This window comes from Colias philodice, chromosome 12 (assembly GCF_061535455.1).
Source record: "Colias philodice isolate Cphi_HAF_F1 chromosome 12, ilColPhil1 Martin Lab GWU primary, whole genome shotgun sequence".
NCBI classification, from domain to species: domain Eukaryota; kingdom Metazoa; phylum Arthropoda; class Insecta; order Lepidoptera; family Pieridae; genus Colias; species Colias philodice.
In genome coordinates this window covers 4,834,969-4,862,251 of record NC_143097.1, presented here as the reverse complement: position 1 = coordinate 4,862,251, position 27,283 = coordinate 4,834,969, and the positions used below count along the sequence as shown (strand labels likewise).

Below are 27,283 nucleotides of genomic sequence, written 5' to 3'. Positions count from 1 at the left end.
GAATAAAGTTCACAGTAAAAACTTCCCGCAATTGCTTGGACTCTTAGGAAATATAAGTGTTTAGGATGGTCCAGAGGTGATTAGAATCATGACAACAGACAAACATGGTTATTAACCCAAACTTTTGAGCTATGGGCGATAAATATCGCATATTTGCAATTTATTTCTATATTTACTGTACCGTCGATGAAGACTTGATGTTAATTCGACTGTTAGTCCCAATATTTCAGACTTTATTGTTAATTATATACGAAAACAACTATACATGTGTTCACACTTCTGTAACACGTGTAATTTGTATGTTCGCGAGTGCCTTAACGTATAGAAATTGTCAACGTAGAAATATGCGCATAATTGAATTATATCTTACACATAAATCTTATATATAAAATTCTCGTGTCACAATGTTAGTCTGCATACTCCTCCGAAACGGGTGGACCGATTCTCATGAAATTTTCTGTGCATATCGGGTAAGTCTTGAGAATCGGCCAACATCTATTTTTCATATGTACCACGGGCGAAGCCGGGGCGGGCCGCTAGTTTATCTATATAAATCAGTAAATAAATTATTAAAAGTGGCGATTATATTTAAGAATATGTTTTTTTTTTCAAATTGCGCACGTTAACAGTCATTTTATTTAAATTGAAAATATACCTTGAATGTAGGTGGAAGTAATTTATGCATAATTGATTTATAAATAGAGAATTAAAAATATCGATTTCCGCTTTCAGAGCTTTTTTTCGATATGCGAATTTATATATCAATATAAAATCAATTAAATATTAGCTTACGAGCCTATAAACAGATTAAATTGTAACCGATGTTGTAGATAAAGATAAAAGGGTAATTCTTATTTATACATAATATTATTTATGTCTTTCTCAAAAGCAATTTGCAGTAGACGAATTCACAGACAAATAAATCACTCAAAATAAATATTTACGCTCTAAGCAATGAGAGCCGTTCGATCTATTGTTTCCATGAAAGTTGCCAACCTGAGAAGTGTTTGCCATTCTCGAAATGATGATATGTATATTGTCATTGGTACATACTTACTTATAAAAAATCCGTAATTATGCTACGTAACTTTAAAATCTATAAATGATTTTAAATAAACTATAAAAAAAAAATTATGTAGGGTGGTAACGTTCGTATACATTAGAGACTTTTCTCTCAATCCTTAAGAGCGAACAATTAATTCCGATTGTATAATAAGAAGTCAATATTCAAATTCGTGAGCACGTCCCAAATATAAATAAAATATTGGTCTGTATATGAACGAATGAAGCAAATCTTAATGGAAGGATGCTCTCACAGACGTTTGTTAATGCGATAAGGGAATTGACAGAGGCCTGTTGTAGTTAGTCGGCCGTTCCACGTAATCGTACAGGTAAAGTGACCGCGTTGCATGCCTCGAGGTGGCCGGCGAAGGGGGGTGGCGCCCGAGCCCCGAATATAATGGGAGTCGGCAACCGCTTTGTACCCACCGCTGTTATTATGCAGATTAACACCGGCGGGAATTTGTTCAAATATCGTAACAAGCTCCCTCCCGGCGCCGGCGCCGATCGCGTTCTTGTAATTTACGATTCAGAAATAATCTGCCTTCACTCGAACGATTTTTAAGCCATTTCGCTGATTTTGTATTAGATACACCCCGTTGAGAGGAGCAATTTGTGCCCGCTCTCAATGGATTTTTTACGTTGATAGCGGTCAAATTGCATGGGTACTTGCATTGTATGAAGCGCATTTAAAAGCGATACGCAATTTGGTATGCAACACTATATTTTATTTACCGTATGAAAAAAGAATTGGGCTCTACATAATATGTGGTAGAAATTGCAAACTGTCTTTTATTGTTTTCCATTGAACCAAAATTAAAAGATACAATTTTAATACAACTAAATACACATGTAATATGTATATTAAGCTATTTAATCAATAAATGAACCTATAAAATGAAGACATTATTAACACGGGTAAAATTCGCAACAGCAATCCGATTGAAGGGTACATTCGAGTTGATAAGTGTCGAGTTAAGAATAAATGCTGGGAACGGAGCGGGAGGGACGCGAGGTTGTGTCCGGTCGCATTCCTCCTTAGCCTCCGAGCCCCCCCCCCCCTCCTGGCCCCTCGCCCCCCTCGCCCGCCTCTCGACTGCATGCCGAACTTTCTGCCGCTTTCCCAACGGGATGGAATGCCGCCTAATTCCTATAACACGTCTACTAAAGTATGCTATTTTATATCGCCGTCCTCTTTTATATCGTCTCAGATGTTTGATTCTTGTTATATGTTGGTATTTGAGTTGTGATTGATATGTTATTGAATGTGGAAAAATTTGTAGTAATTCAACTGAAAATCTAAGCAGTTCATGTATTGAGTTTTTGGTATTTGGTAAAATAAAATATGATGCAAAACCAAATAGCGCAAATTCCTTTATTTCAACATACCTACTACCTGTTTCAGTCTTTGAATTGTATTTTGTCCTGAAATATGTGTTTCGAAATCATGTCCAAAATATTAACCGCGCGATGCTCGATTTTCATTGCATTAATTTCTCAGTAAATACTCATCGATTCAGATAGTAATTGATGTTACTACTAATTTGTATAAACGGGTAAAAGTGTGACATAAAATTCAGTCGATGCACGTGTTTTTACACACGCGCGCCCTGGTGCATGACCCCGGTGGAATGTACCACGTGCACTAGCCAATGGAATGCGCAACTGTTTACATTTTGTTTGTTTTTTCTTTGAAAACAATAGCTTTTCAAATTGTTTAATATTCCTTTCTGTGGTAGCCCTGAATGCAGAGTCGCGTAGCTCTTGTTTAACCTACAAAATCACCTTAGATTCACATTCCTTTCTCTTTGTACTTACTGAATTCTTCTTAGAGCCGATTTTTCAATGCTTGGATAAAACTTATCCGTCCAATAAAGTATTACACGATAATATTAAAATGTCACATAAACTGTCAAATACGGGCAATTAAAATACGTTTTTAAAATGGTAGTTTTATACATTATTCGACGAATAAGTTTTAACCAAGGATTGAAAAATCAGCCCTTACGTGCTGGCCACGGACAATTCGCTATAGCGAAAATTCGCGCGGCGCGACTGGCGGCGCGTCTTGCGAATGAATCAAATGTATGGAAATGTACTGGGCATGCCACGCGCAGCGGCGACCAGCGAGACGACCGGCGAATTTCCCCGAGCGAATCGCGCGGCACGACTAGCGATCGAAACAAATGTATGAGTTATTACGGCGCAGGCCACGGAGTCGAGCGGCAGACGCGGCGACTACTCCCGGAGCGAACTTAATTTAAAATAGTTTGTTTTTTTTCGCGAAAATGGAGACGGAAGCTTTTATTGCAGAAATTCTAGCTAGACCAGCTATTTGGAAGTCTAGCCACCCGCAACATAATTTTTCATCATGCCTATATTTTTCATATTTTTGGTGGAATTCTCCGTCTGTAACACGATTTCTATTTAATTCGTGTACTCCACTATATCTTCCAAACATTAAATCTTGAGCAAAAAAGCTTCTACTCTCCAAACAACGTCGAGCTAACTTTGATAAAGCTATCTCGTCTCCTCGTCTACACTGGTCGCGGCGGCGAACGCATTTGCCCGTGGCGTGCTTACCGCGCCGCGCGAATTGCCGCGCCGCCGGTCGCGCCGTCGGTCGCGCCGCCGGTGTCCGTGGCCAAGCTGTTAGTCGAATTGATTGGTATGTTCAAACCCAATTTGCCATTTGCAATAATTGATCACCATACAATGATATTAGTGTAGGTAGGTATGTTGCAAAAGTTCGAAGCAGTCCCTCTAGTCGCATATGTAATGCATATTATATTACTTTGTTATATGAATTACACAGTTAGTTCTTAAATCACCTTGAAGCTTAGTTTCCTGGTCTAGATTAACCGAGCTTTAATTAAAACCATAAACGTTACCTATAAAGACTGTAAAATTGGACAATTCGATAACCAGAAACGAATCAAATCAAACGGACGCATTCCGCGATTCGAGTTCCGCTCTCGAAATAGAGGAGTTTACTCAACGGAGTGGTCATAAAGCGAAGGATATTAGGAAGCAAGGCACGGCATGCCGGAAAGCGCGTTTCCGGAAGATGTGCGCTGCCGATGCTCTAGATGCGCTTTTACGATTTCCTGCGCGCCCGCGCCGGACGCCGCCTCCTTACCGAACGGCGCTAATGACTCATCTACCATGATTGGAGCCAATTCATACTACAGACCCATAATCGGCGCGATAGTGACACTATTGCAAAAGGCAAAGCCCCGCATTAAACTGACCCGACGTTTTGCAACGTGCCAATTTTTATACCTCGCCTATTCGTTAATCGAGAATTAACCTTTAACTTTAATCGTCATCGTGTTCGATACATTATCAGATAAAGTTTTACAACACACTCGGCGCGGTGACATTTATTATCCATTGCCAAGTTACAAACTTGCAAATGTGCAATAAATAACGCCGGTAACTGAACGTTATTGATAAAGCGTATAGCACGCTTGCGTAAACGGCTTCAATTAAATGTGCATTTCCTTTTTCATAGCTAGAATTGCATACGTCAAGTGCATTTCAAGAGAATCGAGAGGTTGATTGCATAAACTCGTCGTTCGTCACGGCAGGCGCCGGCCGCGTCAGCCGTGCATATTCGTACGTCATCGCGGTGCCAATAAATGCGCCAATTATTTCTACCAATTGCACGGTATTGCTTATTCCGAAATCGCAATGGCTTCATATTTAATGGTTTGTGATGATATTCTTGATGATAAAATGTTTACTATGCTTGAGTCTCGAGTACAAAATATAACGTAATGAAGAGTATTGTACTGACTCTCTTAAAAGTTGTTTTATTTATAGAATTTAAACTTTCACCAGAAAAATTTACACTCCAATGTATTCGCAGATTGCTAGTTACATAACATCAATAACTCCAAGATAAAAATAAATGATTCTTAAGGCTCGTTACGTTGAGTATCAAATTATTCCAAGATATTATGATATCGATGCATTGAAAAGGTTAATTTATGAATCAATTAAGTTTGCCGCAATTTGGACACAAGCCTGTTTCATTCATGAGTTCAAAGTAAGAATGATACAACAGGCTATTTCAAATTGTTACAGAAAATACAATATTCATTAATGAGAAATACTTGAGTCATGATTGTTTGTACTGGTTCTTGTTTTATGCATCGTTTTACCCAGTAAGTCTGTGAATACACTCTACTTTTGATTCATTTTTATTGTACTTAATTTTGTTAAAGAATTTTTATTAACTGCAAACAAAGCATTTATCATTTATTCTCCTCAACAAAACATTATTCATCATCTATTCCTTAAGTATTTGTTTATTTTCATGGAGATGCAAATATTAAAAAACATCCTAGAAGTACAAAGGTAAGGTCTTCCTTAAACATTGTTTTCATGCAAATGCAAACATGGAGTACGAGTGCGGTAACAAATAACTCAATAAAGTTTAAGGTTCCATGGTGTAGGTTGGTACTTACAATTACTAAAAAAAATGGATTTGGATTGGAATTAATTTGGAAGTACCAACACAATTTTATTGTGTGCATATTTGTCCAGATGGACATTAATTGCCAAAAATTAAAAATACATAACTTAAATATCTGATTGAGATGTACTGTGTAGTAAATAATTATCTGGGTGGCTTTTTAAATGGTTGGTTACGTTTGTAAGCGTGCACCTAAAATATTGCCTCTGCTATTGCTAATCCTGATAACTAAAAATAATAAACATGTATGTAGATCTAAAGAAAACGCTGAACATCATCGCATATGGGTTGGGTAATAAAGCACTTAAAAATCAAACGGTATATCATATTCAGAGTCACTTTCACGTAGAAAAAGTACACATAGAACTGACGAAACATTTTTTTTTCCACAGGGAAATTTCATACTGGCTTTTTGGGTAATATTCACATCATAGGAACCCCGTTCAATATCCGTCGTTAATTTTTATCCTAGTTTATCCAATTTCGAATCATGTGTTCCAAGCCTAAGCGGCCAGTAATGGTAATAAGTAAATCTCGATGGAAGGTCCCGACTCCGCCCTTGACGCACTTGATGAATGGATGAGTAATGGCCACGGCATTTTTGCACGTGTCTGTTTACGACCTAAACGTGGAATGTTATTGGCATCGGCATGGCGCTATTTTGATGTATCAAATTTATGATTGAATTATGCTGATACTTATTGCGGTAAAGTGGCAGTTAAAAGTAGGCAACTCTCATTTGTATCTGAATTAACATTTGGAGTAGGTATCCCTGAAGATTTATGAAGCGGAGTCTTTGATTCAGCGGGATGTGAAATTTCTTGAATTTCAATATGTATTACAATTGATAATGCCCGTTGATCTTAGTTAAGTAGTTAAATATAGAACTGCCAAACTTATGATCGTAAATTTTTCGTCTAAGTTAGCAAACTATGCATGCCATCAATTTTTTTATCTAGTGTTTATGCTTACCTTATATGGTAATTTGCATTTCAATTTCAAGCAAATTACAGCAATTGCAAACATATATTCGTATAACGAGGACTTAATAAACGATGCTTGTTAGTCCTCGAAGCACAGGTACACTAGATCGTGATTAATGCTATCGAGTCATCATTGAAGCTTGCTAGGAATGTTGCAGGAGCGAAGGAAATCCGCATTGGCGCCTAGAATGCGTTGTCATACTTACCGTACTTAGGTGTACTTTGCTCTGTGATATCATACTCATTTGCATACAGGTGATTTTATCGATGATTACACTGTGACATTATTCTTGCGTTCTTCAGTTCCTGATTGGATCTCGTGACTCAGATATGAAGAGATTAAAGTTCGTGAAAAATTTGAATATTGTACGTTGATCGGAATTTTATAAACGTCTATCGGTTTAAGATTTCTTAATTAGGAAAATCTATTTTTCTTTGTTAAAAAGGCTCTTACTTGTATGAATTGGAATAGTTTTTATAACAACAAATGGAACAACTACTTAGTCATTAGTTAATTTTTAATTTCTCGTGCCATAATATTTAAGTCTGAACATTAGACGCAAAGTCGTAGAAAGAAAATATAAAAATGTATAATCGAGACAAAAGAAGTTCAAAATATTTGAAAACGATATCTAAATCTTGCTCAAATTTACTAATAATAAAATACTTAGCCAACACAATATTTTAGAACGAGACGAGCAAAATAATTTCAACGTGAAGTGTTCATGTCTATTTAAAAGTGCGATCACCGTTACATTTCCAAAAATACATATCATAGACTGTTTAATGAGTCATTTTTGGCGAGATTTCTCGCGTGCAGACAAGACGACCTTCCTCCGATTCATCCTTATTTTTAATCAGAATGCGGCTGTGTTTACATCTTTCTCTGTATTGTGACATTTTTGGCTAGCCTCCAGTTTGTGACATTGAACAAATTGCCCATCACGTAATCACCTATGAGACTGATAGCATAAGCAACGGGGTACTTACGAAAGCCCTTGAATCTATTTCGTGTCCCTATAAATTTCCCACTTTTTTTATACCTCTATAATCCATCTGCTTGTATTCGTTTCAAAATTATCTAGTTATTGAACGAATGAAAACGAAGATATAAATTCATATAGCAAAGTACTTTATATCAAAGTTCAATTAAACTGGATTTGTTATCATACGCCAGCCATTTAATACCTACTTCTCTATGCTATTTACCTTAAATACATTAATGGTTATATTTAAGCTTACCATCAATAATAGTTTTGACACAACAATTGTTTAGAAAAGCGCTTAAGATAGTTAAGTTCTTCGACTCTTATTTGGCATACTTTTAAGCGGATATGAATCAGCAGAACGAGCGCCGCTCTATATTGCCGCTTTCAAATAACTGCTTGGTGAAACTCAAGCTGCAAACGTTAAGGATAAAATGTTATCACTGGCATATGCCTAAACATAAGGTTGAGTAATATTAACCTGTTTCAAGCTCGCCGGCGTCATGTCCAACCACATTCCACTTACTAGGTAATATAACTTTGTACTTGCTAACGTAGCTGCTTTGCTATACAAATCCCTTGTAGCGGTGGATTCGAGCTAAGTTTGCATGTTATGAATACGTTCCCTCTTCGTGTCGGGTCCGAACCGTTTTTATCTTGAAGGAGAGCATAGTTGAGCGATTGCAACTTGCAAGCGGTCACAACAAAAAAGGTAACGGTAATGCACCGAGCCACCTGACTCGATAAACAACCTGTGTTTCTCACAGGAAACCGGCGATCGATCAAATCACACCGGCCGTATGCAAACAAACGCATGGGCACTGGGCAGATATGCTGAAGGAATGTTGGCGGAGGGAGCCGAGCCGCGGCCGTCGGATGGAACGCAGCGAGGCTGGCGTCGAATCCGTGCGCGTGCTTACGAATTGCATTCCCATACAGGGTAACGGCGCTCGATTTCCTTTCTCGTTCCGACCAAAGCTCTCGGGCAGTCTCTCACTCGCGCCCCATGAATGGAGGCGCCATGGAATGCGGTCGCGTGACGTGCCCGGCGCCGACGCTGATCTTGCTGCACTTCAACATAGAACTAGTTTTATTTCATGGGCTTTGTACTTTGATATTTCAATCGATATCTTAATGTATATCTGATGGATCTCTTTCATTCGGCCGATGGGGCCGCTCGTAAAAAATTTACTGTGTAGAATTAAGTAATGGAATTCTTTATTCGGTGAAAATAAGAATAGATTTTGCGATGTAGATGTATGTTAATGTCAATGAGTACGTACATTTATCCATTGTGATTCGAGCAACTGGTTCGAAATTGATAGTAGTATTACACTTAATTTACTCAATGCTCACACACAAGACCCCCAAGAGGTATAATAACAACGTTTTCACACTTAACTACAGCACAATCGCTAATTGATTGGCGGAACTTGAGTCTCTCACATGATAAGTATATATACATCCTTTTAATGCAACGATGTATCTTAATCAAGTGAGTTAATGTGATGGAAAAATACCTACAGATTTCTTTGTTTGAAAAGGATATTTTTCATTTACCTGTATGAATAATACAACTATCCCAGAAAATTCTTATTTTATTTCCGATGTACATATTCCATGTCTGCTTTTCCCAGGCTCAGCTTAAAGCCACCATCGTATAAGCTCTAATTGATAGTTAGTTAAAGGATTTCTTGCAATATACTACTTAACTATAAGTCGACATACCACACTATGTTAATGTTAATTTTGTTTAGTTTATAATTAATACATCTATCTTTGGAAAATTGCAAAACTTAAATAATGGTTTATAATCTGTGCTTGTAAAAGTTAACACTGATTCAATCACTGATGATAAAAGGTAATCATTTTCAACATATTTGTAATCGTTATGTTGCAGTACAATATAACTAACTTTATTACAAACGCTAGTTATAGTTCTGGTATGTCATTCACCTTAAGTAAAAAAACAAAGATAGTTAATACTAAGTACCTACCTAGACGTAAATTCAACATAATGTGATCGATGATATATAATGTTCTAATGAAAATCTAACTTAGCTTTCTTGAACTTAAATAATTAAGGTCTCATTTCCTAATGCTAAACATTTATCGTCGTTTAGAAACAAAATATGCAAAATAAACAAGACACCGTTTCGATGTTCGCACGATTAGGTAACCATATCGCAACGCAAAAACATCTTTCACCGAATAAAATATGCAATGTTAATCAAAGTGGAGCAGCCGGCGATCTCTAGATCTCTAGCAATGCAAGAGGCTGTTGTTGGTCTCCCAGCGGAGCCCCGCTGTCTGGCAGCGCGCTCCCCCCGCGCCCCTGCAGGCTGCCTGCACTCCGCTAGATACCTACACTCCGCCACCTCGCAATACCAGTTACCAATAATTAATCTATCATATTCTATACGCCAAATGCACACGACATTTATGTACGCTCGCCGAGGTTAAGCGCGCTTTTTAGCTATCGAACTTTCTTTGCGTCGTTTGCTAACTATTAAATAGTTTCTTATAATAATTGTGTAACTGTACTCGTATAACGTATTAAGTAGACATGCGCAAAACAGTACGTCAAATAGTAATGCAACATCACGCATCTCTTCCACGGAAGTGATATTACTCCGTAACATCACACATTACCCGATCGATTTTTAATGAAATGATGACCGAGTAATGTTTAAGGTGATATACGTGAAGTATTACAGATCATATTGAAAAATAGCAATAATAACTGCAATACTTATTAGTTATTACATATCGTAAAATTACAATTTAAGTAAATATTTTTAAAAATGTAGTTGATTTTCCTTCATACTTGGCCACGTACTTTATGTTGTTTGTTAATAATTGTAATGAACGCAAGCAAATGTACAACAAAATAAAAAAAAGTGAGTGATGCGAGTGATGTTTGTAACTGATGCGTAATGCGTGATGTTGCATTACGTGTCAAAGTGATATTACTTTTGTACTATTACACGCATTACCTACCCATGTCTAGTATTAAGCACTATACGAGGCTTATGTACATAGATACTGGAACTTTACGATACCTTGTTTTATTACCATGTATAAAGTATAACGACTAATTAATTAAAGAACGAATAGGGAATTATTTCGTACACTTTAGCTTAGCGCGATCTTAGTAGATTTGTATTGAATGAATATATTTGCAATGTCGCAGCCGTAGCTTCAGCTTAACCCGTAATGCTGGGGTTCGATTGCGGCAACCGCTTACCGCTTGCTATGTCGCGAGCGGGCGATGGTAATTCGGGTATCGCAGGAGCCCGGCGGCCTTATTAGCTAAAAATCAGCAGATAACGACCACCGCGCAACAGCAGCGCGACAGGTTCGCGACTGTTCGCAAAACGTCAAATAAATTCGTATTATGTAAGCTGTTGCGTCGCTGTCGCACAACATCTGCTTTCTTCGACCGATGCACTTGATTTTGTATGGAAAGCAGCGCCACTCACAATCAAGTGGCAACTGTTGGTACTACGTATGTTTATAAACAAGCACAGACACTCGTAGTTCTCCCTCTAACATTTATTAATTAATAAACATGTTCGTGCCATTGTTTATAAAACCGTAAATTAAGATATTATTAATGTATGCGACGACAAAATTTAATACCTCCTTATTGGTACAATGCTACAATAATTATGTTCGAAAACTTGTCGAAAATTTTAACCTAAAACATTTTGCACACTTACCGCAATATATTTTAATTATATTTATAAATATTTGATGATCTTAGTTAACAATCAATAAAAAACACTATATTTGTGAGTAATTTCGCGTTTTTATACACTTTAGTGATGATAACACAAGCAGCAACTAGTCAACAACAAGCATTAGACCTGTCGCATATTTAACAGATGAATTGCTAAGTTGTTGTTGTCGTGTTGCTGTCACAAGTCATAGATAATACCGTTTGCAAAGCAACCTTTGACTTTACATTAGCGACAACTGCATTTTTAGTTTTTCAGTTGCTCGACAGAGGCAGCACTGTTGACGGCAGATTATCTGCTTGTTGTCTGCTTTTACGTAATAAGAAATAGACGATTGACAACAGCTATTGTGCAATTTTGGGTTGTTGCTTATCGTCTGCAAGATCCGTAATAAGGCAGCGGGAGGTCCTGCGGCCGCAGCGGCGGCGCGAAGCCGCGGCATGAATGGAGCCGTGGTATGTAGGTCACGGTGTCGTCAATGGGCCGTCGCGTCGCAGGGCCCCGCGCCTCGCCGCCTTCCGCGCCCCCATCCCAGCCGTGAAAGTTGCCACTACTTTCGCGACCGCCACCGCTAGGCCGCACGATAATTTACACTCTGCCGCTCGAAAACTAAGTCACTTTTCGAGTGAATGTATCTCGAACATTCACATCCGCTTCACTATTTCGTGGTCGCTTCTGACACTTTTTGCGGGTAGCCGCGTCGTGAACTCTACCGCTCTCGTTATAGAGTTTCGAATCGAGCTGACCGACGGAATATCGGCCGCGCTGTATGCTCGCGCTCAGGAATTCACTTCCGGGTAGGTCGGAAAGTGAAATGGTCTCGTCTGTGATGTAATTGGAATTCGGATGTATCCGGAGTCAGCGTTACACCGTTCACTTACAAAATTTCTATAGATTGTTGACATAATAGGTTACGCGCCGCTGTCTATTTCGTTACATGCTAAATCATAGCATGGTTAGCAAACTGTTAATAATTAAACATAAGTAATTGAATTCTTATAAGCTACTCTCTGATGTTTTGTTAAAATGAGGTGAAGCGATAAGATGTACTGCTAAATTGGTTAAGAATGTTAACGTGTTTATTGAGAGTAAACATATTGATGTATGTAAGTTATGAAGTACATTAAGTTATAGCTCTTCTAAAACTATAAATTTGACACTAAAGTGTTAGGTAGATAAAGATTTTAATTTAATACGTATTCCAATAATTTTGCATACCTACTTTATAATAACTTACGATTTCATTAATCTGTTATTAAATTCATGGCTGGTGAACTAAAATCTTTGATAAAGTTAAATGACCTGCCGGCATTTGGGACTACTCAAATTTATAACAGAATGTTCAATGTACTGGTATCATCAAATTAATTGCATGAAAAAGTAACATAATATGATATCATATGGATTGTACTATTTAACTATGATCAAATTTTAAAACATGTTCCAGTAATAGATTTTTTTTTTTAATTTTAAACACATAATTGTATACTTAGTACTTACACGAGACTGGTCTGTTTGATGACTGAATATAATTTTTCATTAAGTTAAAAGCTTTATCTTAGTTTATTCAAATCACACCTTATCTTAACTTTTAGGTATATTATCAGTCAATTCAGTATATTTCTTCGCATTTTAGTTCAAAATAATACTTTTATCCGCATGAATAAATAATATCACAAGCAATTTTTTTTTTAAACTAAACGGCATAATTTCAATTCAATTGAGTTGATATTTAATCAAAATAACAAGGTAAAATGTGTACTAAGGAGCCCCTGAACAGTTGATCAGTAGCGGCTGCGCGTGCGCCGCTCGTAGCGGACAGCTTTCACCGAACTCAAAGGCTTCCCGCGCATGTTTATTAAGTTAACCTTTTTAACAGGTATTTCCAAGTTTTCCGTTTACGTCGCTATTAGTGCCTACAAATATTTTCGGTTGTCGACTCTTTTGAAACCCAAGATAACTTATATGTAGGTACAGTTGTTTCTCATTATCGCTTACTAGAAAGTTGGATTGCGTACCTATGTGGTGGACTTCATGAAACTCATGTATATTGCGATGGTTTACATTTCCAAGCCCAACATAAATAGAGCCATTACAATCACATCAATGTTAAGCAGTCTTTAATATACAATAATATGCAGTATGAATATATAGCCTTTTACAAGGCATACCTAATATTAAATTATACTAACCTTTTTAACTTATCAAACCAAAATGTAGTTGCAATGCATAGCATTAAAAATAACAAACTAAGAAATATTATTCAAAAGAGCTAGCAAGGGTTGGCTGAGAACCGACGTAACCTTTATCGTCGCACATAGTTTATTTATACCAGACGCAGCGAGACCTCCCTGATAAAATTGCAAACTATGATATAATCTTACGTAACATGTACTAGTAATGACCTTTAAAAGGAATAGTTAAGTTTAACGGTGACGGAGGCTATACAGTTAGCATTCCTAGAGTCGGAGCAGGTGCAAGCGAGAAAGCTAGGGAGGAACGCCCTCTTGTGGAATGTTATTGCATTCCTTCTGCATCTAAAACGGTACCGGTAAAAAGAAGAATTTCGTAATCGACCGAACTATTGTTGGATCCTGAAGGGGTCAGCTATTTGGGTTATTTCGTGGACGGACTGAAACTATTATATTGTTGTGCATAACTTGAATTTGTGCAAAAATATGTGTTGGCATGAAGACTTACGGTGTAAGTTGATTCTTCTAACGAACTTATTTGTTTTACAAGAATGGTATAATAGGCAGATGTTCAAGCTGTGTTTGGACTTCTAAGTGGATAAGGATAATAATACAACAGTAAACAGATATGTTTTTATTTCTGCGTAACAAATATATTATTATTTTTATTGAAAGAGTTAAAGATTCAAGATGACTTAGATGAAATAAGGGCAGTAAAAGACTTAACTTTTCGTATAAAAAAAGTTATTTACCTAATTCTCTTCCCAGAGCTATTCAATCAGACATTATGTCTTTGTTTATTCTTAGCTCAATTCAATATCATGTGTACATTTACACATTTATTTTAAGAGTTCACGTGAGTTTTCACAAGAAGAACAAGTGATTAAGAAAATTATTTTGTTGCAGAAACTTGGCGATCGGAATTGGCATCCAAAACTTCCCAGAAGGTTTGGCGGTGAGTCTGCCGCTGCACTCCGCTGGCTTCTCAGTGTGGAGAGCTTTCTGGTAAGTTCTATTGTATATGCGGTATACCTGAAATGTTTTTTTTCATAAATTTCGTTTGTGAAGTAAGTACATAAGATAGATTATTCGAATAAACCCCTACATATGGAATGAAATGGCTACAGCTGCTCAATAACCGCTGAAAAGCATTTGCTACTGTTGCAACATCTATGTGTTATAAGGTAATTTTCGAAGTCAATTTCAACAAACTCTTCAGCCTTGTTACTGGAGATTTTGTTTTGTGAAACAGCACATCATAGATAAATGTTCCAAATCAGGAAAAACATATTATCCACATTCACATGTTGGAAATCACGGGCACATTTATACCTAATTATTAAAGAATATAGTGTTTTCTAAATGATAGATTTTAAAACATTAAAGTGACAAATACGAATAAACGAGTGCGCAATAGGCGGCTAGTAGGAGCTGAGAATGCGCGTCGTCGTTAGGACGGATGCCAACGCAGCCAGACTGGCCGACCCCATTCCTCTTCAGGCTAATTCATTTAGCGACCACGCTACATTACCCCATCAGTGTTTTAAAATCGCTGATGGTTATCTTTATATTTCACTGCTGATATACTACTACTTTAACGTCTTTATTGAACTGTTGTGTGCTTGCAAATGGAGTATGATGTACCGGACGATTAGGTATCATCCCAACTGTAAAGTCTCCATGATATATTACATATTAAGTATAGTTCTGAGGCATAAATATTAACTTGTATGAACAATTTAAATGTTAAAATAAATTGACTGGTGTGAAAAGAGCATCTACTCTCCTCTGTAAGGTCACCTCTGTAGAAACTGCTTGCCGAAACGGCGGTAGATCTATATATTCGACTTTTGAAAAGCCTAGCTGATGAAGATATTCTATTTCTGTCTAACTTTTGGGATCTGCAATTACTGTGCAGGAGAATACGTACTAAAATTGCAGATTCATATGTTTCTTGCTACCTATTCGTATAAATAACGTAGGCGCATAGCGGACATATCCAATAGCATTAATAAAACAATATTAATACATTAAAAAGAACAAACCAATATAAGCCCCATTATCTTTCAAATTAAATAAACTGTTGCTGGCATACGCATTTATAACAATAGCACGAGCGGCCCCTAATTAAAATAGTATTCCACAAACAATATTTCTAAGGCAGATGGCACATATGCATCTAAGTCACAATTTACATTCCTAGCCGGGTTCAACGGTGGAATGTTCAAATTGTCAGAGCAAAAGGTTACACGTACTGACGTATGTGGTACGTGCGCGTATTGTAAATGTTACCAAATAGGTAAAAGTTGTAAATAGTCGCATTCCGTGGTGTTCTCGGAAACGATGGCGCCGCGGCCGGCCCGAAGTGGCCAGGGCTGGCGTGATGCACTTTTCTATTGGATTGATATTATTATATTCAATGTATATGAGAATTGTAATTTATTACTTAAAATTTATGTAAAATTGTTAACAAATATTCTACATACCTACATAATATATTTTTTTTGTTTCGGTAAAAAAAATTGGCGTAAAAAATGGCCGTGGTAAGTCACCTACTTAATTAACTACTTAAGCCTTGTATCCACTTGAGCATGCTCGGGCGAATGAGCCGCTCATTCGCCTGAGCATGCTCAGGGGAACATAATGAATGTTTTGGTCGAACGAGCCAAAGCTGTGCTCAGGCTGCTCAGTATATGCTCGGCTCCGTGATGTGATGCGATTATAGTATTCTTCGTATGTACTATTGGTCCGGGAGCCAGAAGCAGATTTTATGACCAAGTTCCTCTCAAGCGGTAATTAGTAAAATGCATCAAAGTATAAAGAAGCCTCGTGAACGTCAGCTGGAGCTCGGTTGGGGGGGTGAGCGGTTGTAGCCTCCCACGCACGTAGGAAAAAAAAGTATATTCATTCATTTCCTCTCAGCTAAAAATTTGTCAAATTGTGATGATTTTGTTAATGTCTCATTATATTCGAGACACCAGCTGACATAATATAATACACCATGTTGTAACCAGCTGATTATTTTTTTTCGTTGAGATATTGGGTTAGCTACAATTTGACAAATTTTTAGCTGAGAGGAAATGAATGAATGTAATTTTTTTCCTACGTGCGTGGGAGGCTACAACCGCTCACCCCCCCAACCGAGCGCCAGCTGACGTTCACGAGGCTTTATAATACTATACTCTGATGCGTCTGACGAATTATCTCTTGAGAGGAAATAATTAACCAAATTTGCACCTGGCTCCCTAACCATATCCCATAACACCCTCTTTGATTCATATGCATCAATTAATGTGAAACAAGTCTCGTTATCCCACAAGCCACTCATTTTTCAAATAGGTAACAGAAAAAGTACTAAACTAAACTAAACTAAAACTAAACTAAACTTGGGGAATTCGACGCGCTCGCCTCAAACACTTCAAACACCTCAACAACCGTCCACACTGAGCGCCGAGCGAATACTGAGCGCCTTTGAGCACGGACAAAAACCGACAGACGCCGGCTCGCCCTGAGCGCGCTCGGATTTGCTCGGGCCGAGCGTGCTCAGGCGTGCTCAGGCGTCTCCACTTGAGCGGCTCGGCCATGTGAGCCGCTCATTCGCCCGAGCATGCTCAAGTGGATACAAGGCTTTAGACAGGAAGTTCTAATAAAACTCATGTTGAATCTATAAATATTTTTTTTTAATTTGTAATTGCTGTATAGACGTGTGTATGAAAATACAAAGGTTTCTACCTATCTTTTAAATGTTTATGCTTTTAAGAGATGCAGTGTGTAGGTATTAAATTAACGATAAATGAGGGTCTTTATAGATTTATATCGTCGTTTTGAAATTGTACAAATAAAGAAGTAGCCCTACATGCCGTAGTTGCGAAACGTCCCTTCACAATAGTGGATATGGCATATTGATTGTGTTATCTAATTTCCAACGGTACACGTGCTTGCTTCGCTGTGTGCATGTGCGTGCGAGTATGTGTATGCGTTGCTTCTATTAATACAAGGAAAACGTGAAATAAATTCTTACAGCCTTACCACAAAAACTTAGACATATCTCAGACAGATATTTGACTCATGTTTAGTTAACTGATCAAAATTGTATCGCAGGTGAAGGGTAAAATAAATATTGTTTAAGATTATAATATGAATCAGATGCAGATATATTTTTATGATTTTAAAACGACGGTAGGTGTAGATATATAGGTATTTTTTTTTTCATAAGGTGTATAAAGCTCATTTATGCTCATTTCTCATCTTTCATCGCTGTCCGTTAATAATAGACTGTTGTGTGATCTCCTTTTCGTCTAAGGATCAAGAAAATACTAATACTTCGTGAAAATTTTAAAATAATTTGGAAAATCCAAAAGTGCACGCCTCATAATTTTTTTTAATAAATATTTATTAATTATTATTTTTGTTTATTTAATAACAATTAAACCACATCGAATCAGACCCTGAAAAATGAAAGGGTTCTATTCCTGAGCATACTCAAGCGTAAGAGAAAAAAAAAGACTCGATTAGTAAAGTATTTCGGTCGCTATCGTGTTAACAAGAAAAAGGATCCGCACATACAGACACACGGACGTCCAAGACAGAACTTTTTTAAACTGTTTTTTAACTAGTTTAAATATCAAAAATGACATCAAAAATATCATGAACGTTAAAAATAGTGTTTTTTCTTAATATGTGTGTGTATGTATTATCTTACAAGTGCAATGTATGATACATAAAGACATTTTAAGTTTGAAAAATCAGATGTTTTGCGCGAAGTGACAGTAGTACCCACCTCAACGCTTCGCTTATGAGGCGTGCAATACCCTAAATATGATCAACAGCTATGTTAAGACGATGCGCGCAGCGCGATATATGATGCTATGAACGTAGGTACCTAAGTACAATAATATATTTATTCATTTATCTATGTAGGTATACGTATTAATGTAAGTAGATGTTTATGCAACTTGCATTCTACTCTATTGCACGCCTCATAAGCGAAGCGTTGAGGTGGGTACTACTGTCACTTCGCGCAAAACATCTGATTTTTCAAACTTAAAATGTCTTTATGTATCATACATTGCACTTGTAAGATAATACATACACACACATATTAAGAAAAAACACTATTTTTAACGTTCATGATATTTTTGATGTCATTTTTGTTATTTAAACTAGTTAAAAAACAGTTTAAAAAAGTTCTGTCTTGGACGTCCGTGTGTCTGTATGTGCGGATCCTTTTTCTTGTTAACACGATAGCGACCGAAATACTTTACTAATCGAGTCTTTTTTTTTCTCTTACGCTTGAGTATGCTCAGGAATAGAACCCTTTCATTTTTCAGGGTCTGATTCGATGTGGTTTAATTGTTATTAAATAAACAAAAATAATAATTAATAAATATTTATTAAAAAAAAATTATGAGGCGTGCACTTTTGGATTTTCCAAATTATTTTTTTTTTACTTTACCCTTATCATCTACATGTAACCCTTAAGTACGCACTACGCATGTTCAAATGATATTCATACTTAAGTCCAATACGCGAATTTTGTATTTCAATAGGAACTGCTTTAATAAGTTCACTCGAACACAACGTCGATAAGTATCAAGTATTTACAAATGGTCATTTATTCGCAACGGCAACGGCACAGATTCACAGAAGTCGTAGTAACAGTTCAGTAACACCGCTGGTCCGCGCGGAACGTTGAATTCCTTGTGCGGTATGTGGTCTGTCTTCCGTTACGGCCGGCCTAGTTAGCTTTCATAATATTGTCCTCACTGTCAACTTTTTGAATGTCTCGGATTCTTTTTGCCGTGTTCCGTTGTTTGGCAACTTTTTTAAACGCGGTCTAGATGTTGGTACCCGTAATTGAGACGGTCAGGATTACTTGGTCGTAAAATTAGTATTGTATGGTTTTTTTGTTTCCTATGGTTTGATTTAGTTGATTACATAAAATGTACATAATTTCGACCACAATTTGTAGTCATCTCGATGAAGGAAGGTTCAATTGAATTAATTATTTCCAGAACAAAACTCATAAGTAATCATAACTTATACAGATATTTTAAACTTTCCAAAGCTCGCTAACAGCTACACTTGAGCAGCAATGCAAGGTTTCGAACGATGTATAAAATCTTATACACGAAAGAAGTGCAATTTTAAAAACGTTGTACATAACAATTGTTAGAAAGCGCTAATGGGTTGAACATTTCGTACAGTGGAGCGGCTACTCTTTCGGTAGGAGCGGCGGGAATGCGCGGGTGGGAATGTTGTCCGATCCAGCCGGGGGAATGCGAACGACGACCCCGGCTCCCTAGTACCCTAACACTAAGGCTCCAGAAAGTGCTGGATCGCCGCGTGTTCGCATTTCGATTACATTGCCTCGTTTATTTGAACACGTTTTGGCATAATGGATACTTTCCGCGTTTTCTATGGTAAATGCGACACTTCGGAAGTTGTGGCTATCCGCAATTCTAATAGAAGTCGAAGTCGAAGAATTTATGGTGGGAAATTTTCGTAGTATGAAAATGATTACTTATCGCTTATCGAATCAGAAAAAAATGTTTGCATCTTTATTTTATTTTCATCAGAATAAGGGAATGTTATTGAATATAGCGATAAGACCGCCCTCTGTACATGTTGTTAGTTGTATGGTTCTTAGTTTATAATCCTGTATAGAGTGTGCAATAAAGTATTTTTCATTCATTCATTCATTCATTCATTCAAGTTATTTTGAAGTTGAATATCGAATTTGGCTTTTTAACAGGGAAGATTTCCTACCGCAAGCTTTTCTAGAATTTTCTAAAGGAAATGAAAAAATGCTATATTATGATAGTTTGAGATATTCTTGAGGTTGTCAAAGTAAGTTCATGTCAGTACCTATGGTGTGCTCACGAGTGAACTAAACCCTAGACAAATTCAAATTTAACGTTATTATGAAGATTTATGTTTTCAGGAGTGATAGAAGTTCTACAGAAACCACAAATTTAACGACACAAGTCTTAAATCTCGTTGGATTAAACGAACGAACGAATAAAATTTCCCAGCTAAACAGAAATGCCGTAACGTATGTTAGTGGTATAGCAGACGGCGTAAGAGGAGTAAGTAGGTAGGTCCGAGGAATGCCAGAGGCAGGAATGCGGGCTAAGCAAGAAATGCCGCTGTTTGCCGCGTGCTCTCCGCGTGGGATTCGTTCGCAATCGACCCATCGCAAATGCCCTGTGGCTTCCATTTAATAGAGCTACGAAATGTACGGAGATTGCTTGCTGGCTTGCGGAGTGGCAAAGCTTGGAACAATTGGCTAGTCGGACTTGTAGGATCTACAAGGCAAGATGTTATGGGTTTTGTTCGGTTTTGTAACAGGAGCTTTTATGATCGCGTTGTATGGATAATCGCAAAAAGCGAAGCAGGAGATAATAGTGAAACGAAGGTTATTCAATTTTTCAAATCTTACTCAAAAAACAAGTTATTTTTATTAAATTATTTTACAATCTGAACATAAACAATAGGAATTAGGTACTATATTTTACTAACAACTAAGAAACAGAAACCGCTCGAGGTGTGTGACTTGAACCAAGCGTGAGCTGTATCTACAATTCTGCTTATATTTCAATAAGAAATTATAAATAATAATTATGTGAATAAAGGACAGATAAGTATTTAAGCAATCGGTTATTCGGTACGGTAAGCGTAATAATGATTTATGCATAATGGTAATTAACCATTTGGCTCCGAAAAATATCAACACGTAATTATGTATATTGTATACCACAGATAACAGAATCTCTATGTTGTTTACCTACCCCTGCATTGCCTATGGATAACACAAGACAGCAGTTAAGTAATATAAGGTCCATATAAATTATTATTTTTTTATACAAAAAACATACGTCGGGTCATAAGGAATCGTTTCCTTTTCACATTACGCGCGGTACCTACACGGTATCAAATGTTGTCAAAGATTGTATTAGTTTATTGTATTTGTCGTAAACTTTTTTGACGTGACAATGTCTTATAATTCGATAGAGCCGGTTGCACGCACGAAAAAACATGACTCATGCGGCGTTACCTCGCTCTGAGGCGTTCCATGTAAAAGGCTTATTAGACCACCCAATTTTTAGGGACCCTAACCCTAACTAAGAGTGGTGTAATAAGACTTAGGGAGTTAGTGTCCCGATTTAGGGCGATCGGGTCTGCCCGATCTGCCTAACTCCCTAAGCGCCCTGCAGATTGGGTAATGTAATAACGTTTAGGGCGGTTAGGGAGCTCAGTTGCCGCGCGACTAGTGCGTGGAGTGGCTGCTTTTGTATGTAAGGTGTCACCAAACTCAACAAGTGTTCAAATTGTTCTGCACCTACTCTAATTAATTTATTAAAACTCCCGGTTCTACCACGCTTAATATTTGCATATTTGAAAGCTTTTCACGTAATCGCAAATACTCTCTCACCCAGATCTTTCTCTTATTTCTTTTTTAATATTTGTTATTGCGACAACGGCTTCAGCAACTTTTTGAAGTTTCGATACTGAGACGGCATAATGTAAAATGCAACAATACGTTTATCTCTCTAGACATAAGCGTATAAACTGAGTTAGGGCCCAATTCGCAGAGAAGTGTAATAAGCGCCACACTAACTAGGGTACACGCCCACCCTTGATGCAGGGCCCTTCATATCGGGTAGTGTAATAAGCCTTTTAGACTTGAAGTGCAAGCGAGAGCACGGAACGAGCGACAAAGAAGCACAATCGGACGTTGTCACGTTCAACTATCGTCAGTAAACCGACTTTACAGACAACCAATTTTTTTTTCTAGTCTGGGATATGGTGATTTAGATAACGTGTAGAGAGAGATATTGAAAATCACTATTGCAATCTTTTGTATCCTATTTCAGTCTTGTACTTTCGTGCTTTCGTCGGCGCATTTCTCAGCTTTTTTAAATTGTTTTTGCAAAATCTTCAAAGTTTAAAGTTAAGATAAAATTTCATTGATTTATAATATCCTTTTTACATCGACATTTTAGTTTACATTTGAAGGCACCTTCTACTGATATATAGTATTGACAGTTTTGAGAATCTTAAGTTATTTAAAATTTTTATACATATTTACAAATAAATTAACGAAGTTTTAAATAAGACCATTAAAGTAAAATTATTATGATTATGATTCGCTAATATGAGTTCAATATTATTGCAAAAACCTCTTTAACATTTTTGAATATTGCATATATGTAATTGACAAAAAAAGCCTTCTAACATGACTGGCAAACAGGGTGGAGTGCGAGTGCGGCAAAGTAGACATAAATGTACCGGAACGTGTCGTAGTGTGGCTAATGTGAATATTGATTTATAATTTATAAGGTTTTTGTTTGATTATGACATAATCAAATTAAGCGGTACGTTGATCCATTGTGTAGACAATGCGTCTACAGAACATTTCTCACCGCATGCGCATGACTCACGGTATCGGGCAAACATCACGACACAGACCATATAGGATCGGTTCATCATCCTACCGACGTAGCCATTCCAATTGTGTACGGGCGCAGCTGTCTCAGAATTCTGCGAATCTAATAAAGTAAGCAAGCAGAGGCCTTTTTCGCTTTGCGCGTCTCGGGCTCGCGATCGGCCAGTTGACATAGCTCGAGGTGTCGTGGGCGAGGCGATGCGGCGGCGCACTCAAAGTTACAAGTTCGCTTTCGTCATAAATGAGCATTTCGTCAGCTGCTAACTGGAGTCGAGAAAGTTGTCTATTTCGAAATGTGTATTGCGTGAGGCGATGTGTCGCTGCGGTGCCATGGAGTCTGGCGCAGCGGAGCGGCGTGCGGCGGCGCGCTGTCTGCGTGCTCTTCCGGAGCGCACCCGTCCGACCAGTCGCAGCAGCGCCTCGGGCGATCGGCCTTCAGAGTTAAATAATTAAATCGAGAGAGCGATGCCGCGATCGGCCCAGAGGCCGCAGAAGACGGCGGAAGGCGCTGCCAGCCTTGGTGGCGCTGTTGTGCGCAATCGCGGCCGGTTTGCGGTGCGCACATCGCCTGCCACGCCTAATCTTCTCGAATGCCTTCCTAGACTATTCGAACGTATTACTTTTTGATCGATGACGTCCAATTACCTACTCATGCGTGGGAAAAAATTTGCGGCGAGGATTAATTTACATACGTAATATGCTTTGTCTGATAAGTTATATATTTCATCTGACACTTGGTAACATATCTATAAAGTATTATATTAATAGAACATAGTTAAACACTTAATCTAACTTTCTCCGAAATCACTTCATCTCAAATCCCAACTAAATTCACCAAAATCTCTAAATTCTAGAGTACACGAAGTACGTGTTACTTGTACATTGTAAAAACTATAAAAAAAGTGTGTAATTATGTGGACTCTTTTAATATGTTGAAAGACAAAGATCAAAAATTTTGAACACAACGTTTGGGTTCACCACAGATTTTATTTAAATTCATGTTAGTTATTGAGTGACGGGCATCCTGTTTTATGTGTTGTCGGCGGTTCAACAGTGAGACGATTCTGCGAATCAGTGGATATTGTCGCAAATTGCCGCTTTCGCCGCCCGCTGAATAATGCATGCGATAACATAACATCACGTCGTTCGCCGATCCGCCTTGCCGTTCACCAACATAATGTCTTCGTCACACATACTGCGGAACAAAGACTACCAGAACTTGTTACATAGCCACTCACTTTAGACTACCTACATAGAACGCGTGTACGCTACTATTTGATAAAGATTATCATTGCCTTACATGGCATTTGATTCTCCCCTTATGTTACATACATTCGAGACCAGACATTCCATCCAGGTACAAACGCAATTCGATTTCTAGATAAAGAAAAATAATCATACTATTCCTGTGCGTCATGATTTGAAAGATTAATCTGCCACATTACAAAAGTAGTAACGTAGTCCATCTGAAGAATCGTATTATAAGTTTTTCATGTGGTGATGGGCGATCGTTTAGCATTGGGGTACGGTTATGGGTTGGCTCGCCATCGACGGCGGCATTTCCCACAGCGGCGGCTCCTCGACCAGTTCGTCGGAATGTGGTCGCGGCACCGGCCTGCACTTTCACCAAAACAATTCGTTAGCGGCCTCTTTCGCCACCGCACCGCGTACCGCATACCGCCACCCCGCACGATCCCATCGCGTTGCTCCTACATTCGAAAATCAAAAACGCAAACCGTAAACTCCGCTTAACGCGACTCTATCGAACAATTTATAAATGAGACGCTATTGTCAAATTCAGTTCGGCGGTAAAATGACGCGGCTCCTAAAATTCCAATGCATAATCTGACGACATTCTGTTTCTTTCGAGACTCGTTGAACATGATTTGGGCCTGCGAATTTCAAAATTTTCCATTAGCTTTGGTCACGTCTTATTCGTAAGCAGTCTGTGTGCTATTAATGGTCCGAAGTTGCTTCATTTAAGGAGAAACTGACGTAGATAACGTAGATAATTGATGTTCTTGGAAACCTAAGTCTAAGTTATGCTCTAGTATACTTAAGTTGAATTGGTAGAAGTGTCTATATACTTCACAGCTTTTCGCCTGTGTGATGCATGAATTATAGGACTATTTACAGCAGGTAATTGTTTGTCTATAGGTATGGGCAGCTCTCCGGCATGGTGGAGCCAGTATTCGGGGTGCTGGGAGCGGTAGCGGTGGCGGCGGCGCAGCCCGCGCTGCCGTATGCGTTGGCCTTCGCGGCGGGTGCTATGATCTACGTCGTTGCGGATGACATCATCCCTGAGGCCAATGCTTCGTGAGTATTGCGGACATGTAAACTGTTGTATATTTAGAACCCACAGGGATGACTTCTGGAAACTATGAATAAATGTCATGTAGCTATTTTAAGTATTTATACGTTATAAATGTTCCAGTCGCCTGTGTATTATAGTTGGGCGTACATTGCTATTTAAACCACTTATAACGCTTACATGCAAATAAATAGCTTGCATTTACAAATATGGCCAACATGTCGCACATTCGTAACCGCCGAATGTCGCACTCGACATTTGCGCACATTCTTTGAGCACTACAGGATGTAGTCCTTAACATATATTACTTTAGGAATGAACAATTAACTTGTCCTTGAGAATGACCCAAAAATACGAGATCGAGCAGCTCTTTGTTCTGACCCTTGCGAGATGCGGCCCTCGACCTGGTTTTCAATGTCAGTACAGACGAGATAACGTCCTTTATTGCGTCTACGAGTAATTCGAGCGACATTCATTTCAAATGCTCTCATAATGAACGTATAATAATATGTTTTCATAGATACATATCGAAAGTCTCTTCTTCAATAATCTACGACGCAAAATCTCCCCGCGCGTCATACGAGACCTTGTCATAATTGGAGTGACAAGGGTTGTTGCTACATTGTCCGGTACTTCGATAGATTGAGATTTGAAGAGCGCTTGTTAGCGACGCAATCTTTGAATCCCGTTAGGGTTTGCGAAGTAATCATTGTGCTTCACAGACACTTCCCCTTGGTAACAATTTGCGTATTGTAATTTAAGGATTGTCAAAACGAGTCCTTCCCTTCGAATATCGCTGTCGCTAGAAGATACCGCGGCGTTTACAAACTTTTAGCTATAATGCTAATAAATTTAACGCTATTACTCTCTCAGTGATTAATTCCGCTCATAATTTTCCAATTTATTGATCTTATTGGCATTTCTTGCATATTTTCTCACGGTTTCGCTAGAAGCGGTCGGTTACGTAACGCCGAAAGTCGGTGTAAAAATTCGTCCGATGTACTGACAATATTATGAATTTTATTAGGTAACGGATTCGCACATATAATCGTAAATTTATTGTAATCGAGTTGCATGGATCGTATCGATTATTACCGTATCAAAACTCATTCACACGAAGAGAGCCGTCACGTGACAAATCCGATTTACTGATACATAAAATTTATATGGGTTTTAAAAAGATTTATCTTCATACAGTCTTGAATTACATACATTCTTTCCCGCCTTTCAAACTTCAAAACTGCTAACGATTTCTTTATTTATAAATCAATAATGACTAAATCCATATCTAAGACTTGTTAGAATTTTTTTAAGTAAAATCGAAATTTCTCAGACCGCAAGCCCGGATTATACGTACGCTATTGCTTTTATGTGAGTTTGTGGTATTGTATTATGGTAACGTTTACAAAAACCGGTGAGTTTGAGAATACAGATGTCATTGTGAGCATGTCAAAAAGTTTAGCTGTCGGCGAAGTTTCGCACAGTGCATCTAGCACAATAATTATGGGCACGTTGCGACGCAAATAATGTCGTCCAGAAATAGCGACCCGCCGTCTGACACCCTGGTAGCAATGCGGCGCGGCGCCTTATACCGCACACATTATGTATCACCAATGTATCTACATAATAATATATTATGCTTGCTCGTATTGTTGTTGATAGGGGAAGTTTAAACCTTTATAATCGCATTTTTGGTAGACGATGTGTAGCGTGTTGGAATCCTGGAACCATTATCAGTGTTGCGTACAGAAGTAAGATTAGAATTCTAATTGTTTTTAGACGAATTTTATTTCGTACGTATTTCAGATATTATATACATAGAACGATACTTATGATTACTCTTTGTACTGTGATTTGGGAAGTTGCAACTTTTATAATCTTGAATTCCTGGTGATATATCAGTCTTACTGTTTGTATGTTTAGAATTGTAGAAGACATATCCAAGTAGATGTGCTAACTACATTCTACGAATTGCAACTACCACGAAGTCAATTATTGTATGGAATACGAATTGATTGAATATTGAAGCGATTGGATGACGAGCAGACAAAACTGTCACTGTAGCTATTGAACTTTACTCTTGT

General features: G+C 38.0%; 1 protein-coding gene across 1 annotated transcript in view; it reads left to right on the top strand.

Annotated features, from left to right (window-relative positions):
* Positions 1-27,283, top strand: part of Zip48C (Zinc/iron regulated transporter-related protein 48C) — a 42,788-nt gene that overhangs the window by 11,034 nt on the left and 4,471 nt on the right. The window contains exons 5-6 of the mRNA XM_089701468.1: positions 14,347-14,445; positions 25,046-25,204. Of these exons, the coding sequence (XP_089557594.1) occupies positions 14,347-14,445; positions 25,046-25,204 (258 nt within the window). The remainder of the gene's footprint in view (positions 1-14,346; positions 14,446-25,045; positions 25,205-27,283) is intronic.